Source organism: Pocillopora damicornis, chromosome 8 (assembly GCF_964200805.1).
Source record: "Pocillopora damicornis chromosome 8, jaPocDami1.2, whole genome shotgun sequence".
Taxonomy (NCBI): Eukaryota; Metazoa; Cnidaria; class Anthozoa; order Scleractinia; family Pocilloporidae; genus Pocillopora; species Pocillopora damicornis.
The window spans coordinates 4,168,979-4,179,602 of record NC_142677.1 but is presented as its reverse complement, the minus strand read 5'-3'; the positions used below and the strand labels follow the sequence as shown (position 1 = coordinate 4,179,602).

Here is a 10,624-nt window from a genome sequence, read left to right as displayed (position 1 = left end):
AAAAGGTACATCGTATCGGAAGTGTGAAAATGAGGGATTTTTCTCGTTGGTTTAAAGAAGTGACCTGGTGTAGCACCTAATAATTATTTCATTTTAAATAACTTAAGTCGTATAACCACCAACAACTGTATTATTTTCTTGAAATTTATTCCTGTTATTAAGGGTTTTCAATATATAACTAAACCACCGCACTATTTGTATCAAACATAAGAAAGTACACGATAAAATACGCGAAGTTAAGAGCGGACTGGATTCAATTTCCTGAAGCACCTGAATCAAAACTTTCGCCAATGTATTGCTGACCACAATTTGATATGTGGTTTGTCATGATTATGTAATAAAACCGACAATTATGTTTGGCAAAGTGAGCCTAAAACTATCTATGAAGTTGCTGCCGAAACAAGACTATTTTGAAAGAAAATTGAAGCTCTAAAATAATTGAGATCCTCTTTTTCCATGATGAACTTGATTATGCTCTGAAAGATAAGAAGAAAAAGCATGAACTTTTTAGACAATTGTGGTTTAAAATAACTTCCTAAATAAGAAACGCTTTGCAGTGTACACCCTCTGGAAATATAGCATACCGAAAACCTGTTAACCCAAAAAGTTACATGTAAAACACTAGGCAAGTTTGGAGGTGACCGTCACGGATAAGGCTTGTCATCAAAAACTCCCTTTTTTAAGCTGGAAAAGTCGCGGTAAGTAATTGAAAGATTAAAATATGATAAGTCTTCAGAAACTAAACCATAAGCCGTGCCGTTCTAGAAACAATTTCAAATACAATACTTCTGGTAGCATCACATCCATAAAGAGCCGGGTCAGTAGGGAAAGGTCTTTCGTAAGTGAAGCAATGATAGGCATTGCAACTGCTGTCATACGCTCGGCCTGTTTGTTTGAAAACGAAGGGATCATAATGTCAATAGGCACTAGATAAAAAACGCAAAGGTCACTTTACTTTTTTGTTAGTTTTAAACACCCTGCATGTTGTGTACCATGAGAGCCGTAAATCTCGAAACTAAACTAAACTTAGGCCGTGCGAGCATATTATTTTTGCGTTATGCGGAATAATGGCATTTAAACAATCATCTTTTAAAGAACACTGAAAAAACGAAATTACGTCGCAAAGCAACTTGTCCCTGTACACAATCAGTAATTGTCGATATCCTACAAGCGATCCTAGGTATGGCAATTATTTTTGTTCAGACATTTTTAAATCTACAAATGGAATTACCGCGTGTCCTCCGAGGGGTCCAGTTGCTACCAACCTCATCAAGTCTCTGTGCGACAAAGGACGATGTTTGGTGTTCAGTGCCAACCTTAATGTATACTTTTGTTAATTAGGAGTTCTGTTGTTGATGTCTGAAAATGAAAGGAAGCAATACAAACTTTAACCCGTAATTTAGATTTGATAAAATCTTTATAATAAGTGTATCGTTAACGTACAAACCTTCAAATATGCCTTCGCAAGAAACCGTAGAATGCTACCTTGGTTTGAGTACACCGGTCTACAAAATATAATAGATAAAATGAACAGTAAGCTACGTTTAAAAACATTATAAACGAGCCAAAACAAAAAAGCAGCAGAGAAAGTACAGTGGAATCAAGATTTTTTTCCAACATTCATGATAAATAAAACTTTGTTCAAATAATAAGGAATCGGGGTAAAGTTACAGTGTTCGACTGAGGGAAGGGAAACAGCATTTCAAGGGTTCGAGTTATCAGGAGGTTCGAACAATAGGGATTCCACTGTACACTCACATGTCGTGGCTCCGATATGGGTGGGGCAACGTGCAGCCACAATCCACTATGGTGGAATCCTTGGCCTCTTCGAAAGAAATGCCCAAACAAACGCAGTGGTCGCACTCAAAGCAAGTAAGGCACTGCACCATCTCATTGCGACTTGAAAGTTGGGTGTTAAATCCTCGCCTGAAAAACGCACAAGAAAGCATCTAATGCACCACATTTCCATGGCAGAAGGGGACTTATATGGTTGAAGGTGTTTCCTTGTCCTGTGAGTGGCAGCCAGATGATGTGAAAAGGTACCTCTTCCCTGTCTGGCTGGAAGCAACAAGGAGGACTTTGTTTTGTGTTGTACCAGACAGCCCCAGACAGTTCGCAGTGCTGTTGTATTGGCTTCTTCAAAAAGCCAGCAGCAAAGGTTACCTGGAGGAGTTCTTAAAAAAACTGCGTATGTCAGTATTGTAATGTCAACATGCCTGGAGAAACGAGCTGATAACTGGTTGTAATAAGATGATAAAGACGTGCAATTTATTCAAAAGAATGTGAGCCAGTCCTTAAAACGAACAAGTAACAAGTTAGTTACCAATATCAGTAAAATTCTTTAAGGCATTGAAGACTTGGCTTTGGACACTTTTTGCGACAATTTCCTGAATGGATTTGCCTTTAATTTCCTGAACCTCGTTTGGTGAAAGGCTCACACTGGCTGCCCACTACAAAGCATCGCCTCTATCACTAAAATGCCACGCATTCTGTAAAAAGAGATATGACAGAAGCACAGAGTAACTCCTTTTAAAGTTATATTGCGAACGGAATATAATTTTTCAAAATGCAGTTTAGTTACTTCTAAGGAGAGGGTAATAACTAACTACAGGAACGGTTAACACGATACTGAGATGACTACTATTCCTACAATTTTAGCCAGTATTGTATTGTAAATAATCATGCAATTCAGCCTTATTAGGCTGCCATGGGATTTTTAATAAAGCTATCTATCCATCTACTACAAATATTAGTTTATTGGACAGTTGTCAAATATGATTGAAAACCATGTGCACAAAAAATCATTGTGTAATTATCAAAAGTGATCAAAGGATTTTAGGTTTTGCAAGCAGTTAATGTAACAAATGAAGTTGATGAAAAGAAATGAATTGACATGAATGGCAGTTAGTGTTTAGAGGATAACGAAAAAAACCACAACCTTATATTGCTTGCTAAGTAATCTGAGAATATCAAAGTAGCAAATTTCTCTAACAGCTGGATTAAAATATTTCTGTATAACAAGCAAGCACCTAAAGAAAGAACTAATAAATAAGTTTTCAAAAAATTAATTTAAGATTGATTTACATGCCTCAGTCTCAGCTTTGAAAAGGAGATCCAGAGGTAAACCTCTGTTAAAGTTCACTTAAAACATAAAACAAGGATGTTAAAATTGTACACTAATAAGCTTAGCAAGCATAACAAAAAATAACTGATTGTTCTTACTTCATCAACAATGTGGTCATAGTGAGCAAGACCATACATTGCTGCACCTGGTCTAAAAAATTAAACGTCACTTTCATGCCCAGACATGAGTATGGAAAGTGAAATATAAAAGCAGTTTCCATCCCCACTTGAGGAGAATGGCTCCAGACCAAGCTCACAAATGGACTGGTCAACATAGCTGGAAAATCTCTAAAAGCAATAGAATATAAAGTTAATAACAGCCAATACAATAAAATTTAGAAATGAAAATAATGATAATAGTAACAATAATAATGATGATGATAATTGTTCCAAGTTAATAACTTTTACTGAACTTTTTACTGCTCAGGAAGTCTGCGCTGATTCTTGCTGCTGATAAGCTGACATAGAGAGATCTTCGGGAGATGTTCCAGGCTGTGAGGAGATAAACTTAAATTCACCTCCCAAGGCAATCTGACCATGCACCCTAAAATGTCCCTTGCAATTTGGGGCTTTATGATTGTATGGATTTGAGTCTAGGAAAGGAAAAAACACCTTGCATTAATAGGTAGATCACAAATTGATAAACAAAATAACATTAATATTAATAGTCAAAGGCTGTTAATTAACTCTCATGATTGTTTGCCCTCATGATGGATTCCTCATTATAGGCCCCAACCCTAATCATCAAGTTGAAAAAAAAACTTTTTGAACATCACACTAAAGAACTGGAATTGGCCTGGCATTAGTGGACCCTTAAACAAACAATATCCACCTTTTGGAGTTAGTAGGACCAAACTGCTTGGACATAGCCCCCTTACCAAGCTTCTACCTGAACAACTGGTATTAAAACTTAAGCTGACAGCTGATGAAATGACATAGAGAAATGTTCAGGAATAGTAAATTCAAAACAAAATACTTGCATCCTAGACTTGATTAAATTGTGAAATAAATAAACGAAATGGTATGTTTGTTTATTTGTTTGCCACACATACATGCACAAAAAAAGTAATGATCAAAAAGGAGTTCAATTAATAACAGGAAGCTTACGTCTTCATTCAGTTTTCCAAGAATACTCAGCATCTTTGATGTTTGGATCTGATTCAGTTTACTGCAGGTTTGCAGTACAGATTGCCACATATTACCGCAGTAAACTGATTCACTCCCAAATTTCTTCTTTACAATGTCCTCAAATACAAGAGAAGGTTAAATGTGACCTTCAGGAGTAGCCAAGGTACAATCACAAATGGAAGTGGTGACAGCAGGTGTTGATGAAGGAGCAGGAGGGCAAATGGGGCTTGCAAAAACTTCAGGGGCAGATGAGGGAGGATCTGAAATAAAAGTAGAAGCTGGTGCTGATGATACAGGAATGGGAATCACAGGACTGTGAGCAGAACTATTTACTGTGATGTCAACCTCTTGAGGGTGCTGTCGTTGATTCCGATTTCTGTATGAATGCATTACTGAAATTAAATTGTCCAGATGTGGTTGCTTGCTGCTTTTATTTACTTCTGTGAACTCAACTTCTTCAGGCCACCAAACTGGTCAGCATGCTTCTTTCCCCCATCCAGGCTCAGATCTCCCTACATGAAAATACACCATATATATTCTGCAAATTTATGGGAAAATTGACAGTGGGTGCTTAAATTTTTACATTTAACAACTGCGTTACTATTCAATTTAGCACTTTAGAGAAACAAACTTGTGGGTTGTACGATTAGAATAGACAAATTGCATAGCCTTTTAAGTATATCACCCCCAAAATTGTTTGCATTTGTGAAAAACGAACCGTTTATCTAGTTTGCTTTTTTAAATTTCTTTACCATCTTTTTTGACTTCCCTAACAACCATTTTCCTCAGATCTACCACTCTTAATTGCACAGGGTCTTCTGGTGGTATGTCATCATCAGCTGCCATTTCTTGAGCTTGAACTTGTTGCACTATAGGAAATAAACATTCAAACTGTATTGTACTGTAAATTAAAATCTGGAAGCAGAAAGGTGGGTACTTATAACAGATGCAAAACAAAATGATGTTAAAATGCACTCAGAATTTAATGAATTAAACTAGTTAAAATAAGTATTACTTGTATAGAGAAGTGAATGAGAAATCAGAAAAATGTTCCATATCTTCCATGACTTAAAATATACTGTGGGCTATAAATAACATCAATCAGTGCCTTAAACTGTCAAAGCATTAAACCTGTTGCAATCCAGAACTGGCCTTTCCAAAATGCAAAGCAGAGTGCTGACAGCTTAGTCCTAGCATACCATTCTTGCATCTAAAAGCAAAAAGAGAGAAATAAAGCAAAAAGAGAGAAATAGAGCAAAAAATAGAGGAAGAAAGCCAGGCAGACAGACAGAAAGGAAGAAAGGAAGGAAGGAAGGTAGGGCTAGTTTAGAATAAAAAAAAATCCTGAGGTGCTGCATTGTAAGGGATTTAGATACAAACAATTTCAACCCCGATATCATGAGCTTAAAAAACAGTTTTTATTTAAAGTCTTGTTAAATTACATTGGGAAATTCAAATAAATAAATAAATAAATATAAAAAATATATATATAAAATTAAAAAAAGGAAACACTGAAATACTTTTGTTTGCATAGACTTCATGTACCGTCTATCCATCTGGTTACGCTTGTTTGAGTCTGTCTCAAACGCCACCTGAGAGAAAATAGAAAATGAAAATCTCATATACAACAGCTTGCAACCTGAACAATGAAATCATGCTCCCACACGTGAAATATAAAACTTACAAAAAGAGGACTTTCTTTTTCTTGCACGACCAGCAGTAGCTGGGGGATCCTCCTCGTGACTTTGGGCTTCCTAAAAAAAAATAAGAAATATCGAAAATGGATCGGTGTGAATTAAAAAAATTAAATACAAAAATACCACACGATCACGATTCTCCGGGAAAGTCTGATATGCTCGTTGTAACAAAACAAAAGAGCTATGGAAGAATGAATGTCAGCGCCGAGAAATATACTTGCTCCTTTTTATAAAATGTGATAAAATTAAAACGCGTTCTTTCTTTCCGCCATAATGATGGCCACTGTAATAGGTGGTGTATGTATCATGAAGTGTACCAGCAGCTGGTGGTTTCGTCCTAAAGCCCCTCACGGTTTCAAAATGGCGAATTATCGTGGGACACTCGTTAGATCGTATCTCTTGTGACTCGTCTTGGTTCAGCCCTGACACTGGCCATCGCTCTTCGGAATCATGTTTTTCAGGGTCTCACCTCTGCATGTTGACATTGTTATCGATTTGAACGTGAAAGCTGCCTCATCAAACGTTCTCACAGTTGTACGTTTTACTCCCCTTAACTATACAACAGATGCACGTGAAGTCATAGACTGGCTTTTATTTTGTATTAGCTAACTCCAAGGAACAAGCGGAACGCAAACATCGTCATGTTGATATTTTAGGGAAGGAGAAGGTGGTGACGACGAGGAGCTGCAGGAGGAAGAGTCTGCAGCTTTTAGTGAGTGAAATGTTTTCATTTGGTACAAATTCAACATAGCAACCTTGATTTTTGAATGCATATCCACAAGAATTATCAAAGTTAACTCTATTTTTCGCAGTAGATCAGTATGTTCATGTTGAACGTGATAATTTTACTCCATTTGAATGATAGTTTTGTTTGAATGTGTAGTTGTTGACCCCCCCCCCCCCCCCAACGTTTCCCTCAGCTTCTGCTGCTCCCAGTTCTGCTTCCCCTGTAGTTAGTTGCTTTATACTTCTTAAAGAACATTTGGCTAATTTTCCAGATGATGAAGCTGTTAACAGGCCTTTAAAGTATTCTTTTGATGATTTCCCAATGAGATTGTGAAACAGTGTTTGAGAATTATGAGTCACCTGTGAATACCAAAGTGAAACCAGCCCCCTGTTCCTCTTCCTAATCAACCTCCTCCCCAAGTTGGTGGAGTTTAGGAGTATTTCAGTTTTCCATTTTTCTCTGGGAAATAGATATGCTTGGTTGTATGTCTACAGAAAGGCAGGGAATCTTTAAGAGTTTAGTCTTACCATAGTGCCCCATAGTGTCAGAAGTACATTCATGCAAATGATGATTCCAATTGCTGCACAGTGTGTCATACTAAAGAGTGTTGTTATGATAGTTAAATATTTAGTATACTATTTACCCTCTGCTTGATTTTAACCGTAGGTAGTGGTTTGAGATTTTTTGTTTCCTTAAAGAAAAATACCAAAGAAGAATAAAAAAAGAGAAAAAAACAAATTGAAAATGTGAAGAAAGGAAATACAGAATACCATAGTTGCCACTTAATAGCATTTATCTTTGTCAGCCATGAGGTATGATAGTTGTGTTTTAATTCTTAATTTGTCTAACAGGCCTCCCATTAAATTGTAGGGATAGTGAAAGGCAAAATTATTCTCTTGGTAACACTTCAAGTACTGTCCCTGAGCTGAAACACCCCTTATTTTTGTCCAAAAATTCTCTTTCACTGTTGTTATTAGTTACTGACAAGGGCATACTTAAAACATAGGCATACTATGCATGCAAGAGTATTTTTTTTTTTTGATGGTTGGGTCAAAATAGGAAACTAAGCAACTGATTTTTACATTTTTGTAAAAGAAAAAGAGTATTTACCTTTGAAAGATTCCAATAAAGATGTTAAATGGAGAGCAAAAAAAACAAAATCTTCCAATTTATCAGAAATAAACTGAGAGAAACATTTTATGATCTATTGCCACTGGTGTCTGAATAATTGTTAGCAAAAATGAACAACATTAGTGCAGAAAAGTGGTGAGAAAAGTATCATATTTCAAAGCATAACAACATGGGCTCTTTATTTGGTAATTGCCTATCTGTACTTTGCCTCAGGCTGTCTAGAAGGAATTGACATGTGATAGGGTAAAGTCCTATGCAGCTAAAAGCGAATTTGATTGGTAGATAATTTCTTAGCACATGAGAACTGCATGGAAAATTGGCTAAAAATAGCATTTAGTTCCATGTGAAATTCTTTTAGTGGAGTGTAATTATGTTGTAAAATGTAGGTTGTTTACTGAAAAATGGCATACTATCTGAGAAAGTCTAGTCCATAGCAACAAGTTAACATGTAATTGTATCAGGAAAATAACTTTTAAACACAAGATGACTAACAGAAGCATGGAGAACTTTTAAAAGCAAAAATAAATAGATAGTCCACATCACAGTTGATGCAAAAAGTAAATATAACTTTGTGATCTTTTCAGCTTTAGCAAAAATAGCAATCAAAAGGCAAAAACTAGATTATTGATCAAATCTGCTTTATGCAAATGCTTTGCACAATTTTTACCCTAATCAGCAAAACACTAGCCCTTCCAAAACAAAAGTTCTAGTGATAATTTCATAAAAGGCCTTAAGCCAATGGCATGTGTGTTGTAAGCAAAGGAGTGTTACACAAAATATGTTTTAACTTCTAAATGGTAGAAAAAAAATTCCCTGACCACCTTTCTAACCTCCTACAGGTCATAGCAATGAAGTTGTTAAGGATATCAAACAAAGAACAGCCTTTTTTTTTTTATTAGATCAATTGTCAATTACTTTAATTTGCGTGCCTAGTTACGATCTTAGTTACAATGTTTATCTTTTTCCCTATTGGTTTGAAATCGGATATTTTAGCGTCACCACGCGCATATAAAAGCTAAATTAGCGTCCCTATAAGCCAGAGTTTTGTAAGATTTCACCTTGAACAGCAATAACTTCGTCTTTCGTTCCAAACCTTTGGCACAAGCGGGACCGATATGTAAGTGATTTTGTTAGTTTTAATTCTATATGTTTAAGTTTAGTTTTTTACCTTGGGCGATAGCGCACATATGTACTGTGTTGTACAACAGTACAACTAATTATCTTGAAATCAAAGGAGTATTTTGAAATAACTAGACGCTCACAGTAACGCCCACATTTTATTGTTGTTATTTTAATCGCGTTATTGACATAAGCACTTAAAGCGTTTCATTCATGCCTTTCGCACCAATTCAATTAGATTCATGCTTTCGTTATAATATTATTGCAATTTCAGTTTACGATCGTGATCGTGACCGTGATTTAAATAAACACCGTTGATAGTCATCTTGGTTTTCGTGGTTTCATTACGACCGGTAAAATTGTCCCCACATCAGCGACACTTAGAAAACACGCATAGCGACACCCCTCGAAGTTTCCTCTTTCGTCGCAAGCGTCACAGAAGTTCTTAGAAGAAATTAACTATTGCACTGGGTAGATGAGCTCATAATTCTTTGTTAATGCTATTTTTGGTGTTTGTTAGTTTGATTCCATTGCAACATATTGCAGTACCCTAATTTTATGATGTGATTGGCATGAGGGACAATACTGTAACACTCTGATTGGTGAAAGCAAACCTCATTGCTGTGATGTGATTAGTGTGAGATAGTACATACCCTAATGCAGAAGTCAGATTAATGTAAGATACATATCCTAATGCCCCCATCCAAGGTAAATACCATTTGATACGCCAACATAGGGTCATATATTTTGTATTTTAGCTAATAACTCAAAAATCATTAAAAAATGAATCTTTACTCTTTTTCAGGAAATGTGAATTTTCAGAAAATTCTGATCTGTCTGAGTCAGAGCATCTGCTGTATTTATCACCCTTCAGGAGAACAAGCTCCTAAAACTCTGTGCTACTGTTCTGGCTCATTAAAATACATGCACACATCATTTCTGTTGACATGGTTCAAACAAAAGGTAAAGAAAACTTGTGAATTGTGCCATAAAAGTGATATCAAGAAAAAGGGCAAACCATATATGCTGAGGTAATTGTTATTTCTAAGCCCTTTTTTGTTGAGTTGTATTGGTACAGTTGATCTTCATTTTACCAGGGTCAACATTTTTGTTTTCATTGTCATCATTTTCACCACCTTTGTAACCTTTGTTATACCCCTCCCCCCTTGGTTCTCTCTTTTCTCTCCCCCCCCCCCTTCTCTTTGAACTTTTGTCTCTCTCATCTCCCATGTTTCTGTTGGGAAATTGAACAAAACAAAGGTGTTTGATAGATTAAGGATTTTTCTTTACTGAATGAAGTAGAAATAGGAGAAGCATGACAGTGGGCTACAAAGAAAATTGAATGTTTTCAGAACCAAAGTTAAAACCATATCCTTTTACTATTTCCAGATTTTCACATTTCCAGACAGAAGATACATGCAACTAAGCTAAAGAATTATTGGCATATTTCCAGAATTCCACATTTCCAGACTACCAAGATGATAGATGTACCAAGTTAAAATGCTTGTGAGTAAGCTAACTGACATATCACATATTTTTACACATTCTCTAAGGTGATGAATTTGATGTGCAGCACATTCCATTGTGATGACGTGTTCTGTGCTCTTCTACTCCAAGTTAAAGCCCAATTTGTTTATATTGAGACAAAGAACTCTTAACAATAATTGCAGATGTGCACATCTTAACCCTTTACTTCCTG

The 10,624-nt window shown here is 36.1% G+C and overlaps 1 protein-coding gene and 1 long non-coding RNA gene across 16 annotated transcripts; one reads left to right on the top strand and one right to left on the bottom strand.

Moving 5' to 3' along the window:
• Nucleotides 1–130: 130 nt before the first annotated feature.
• On the bottom strand, nucleotides 131–6,235 carry LOC113684178 (uncharacterized). 14 transcript variants are annotated; one of them, XM_089214310.1, is made up of 12 exons: nucleotides 6,072–6,235; nucleotides 5,936–6,005; nucleotides 5,772–5,843; nucleotides 5,383–5,461; nucleotides 5,004–5,120; nucleotides 4,231–4,511; nucleotides 3,537–3,716; nucleotides 3,223–3,411; nucleotides 2,324–2,489; nucleotides 1,759–2,174; nucleotides 1,448–1,505; nucleotides 1,280–1,359 (listed from the first exon to the last, which is right to left on the bottom strand). In XM_089214310.1, the coding sequence occupies exons 3-6, from the start codon at nucleotides 5,805–5,807 to the stop codon at nucleotides 4,387–4,389; spliced, it is 357 nt and encodes a 118-aa protein (XP_089070436.1). In that variant the 5' UTR covers nucleotides 5,808–5,843; nucleotides 5,936–6,005; nucleotides 6,072–6,235; the 3' UTR covers nucleotides 1,280–1,359; nucleotides 1,448–1,505; nucleotides 1,759–2,174; nucleotides 2,324–2,489; nucleotides 3,223–3,411; nucleotides 3,537–3,716; nucleotides 4,231–4,386. The 14 variants fall into 14 exon arrangements, with proteins under 14 accessions (XP_089070445.1, XP_089070441.1, XP_089070433.1 ...); XM_089214318.1 differs by adding an exon at nucleotides 4,690–4,763 and having other exon boundaries at nucleotides 5,936–6,072; XM_089214311.1 differs by lacking the exon at nucleotides 5,936–6,005.
• A 64-nt stretch (nucleotides 6,236–6,299) lies between these two features.
• On the top strand, nucleotides 6,300–10,431 carry LOC149041021 (uncharacterized). 2 transcript variants are annotated; one of them, XR_016189094.1, is made up of 3 exons: nucleotides 6,300–6,660; nucleotides 9,731–9,888; nucleotides 10,315–10,431. It is a non-coding gene; the product is annotated as an uncharacterized LOC149041021 (long non-coding RNA). The 2 variants fall into 2 exon arrangements; XR_016189093.1 differs by having other exon boundaries at nucleotides 9,731–9,956; nucleotides 10,315–10,412.
• Nucleotides 10,432–10,624: the final 193 nt, after the last annotated feature.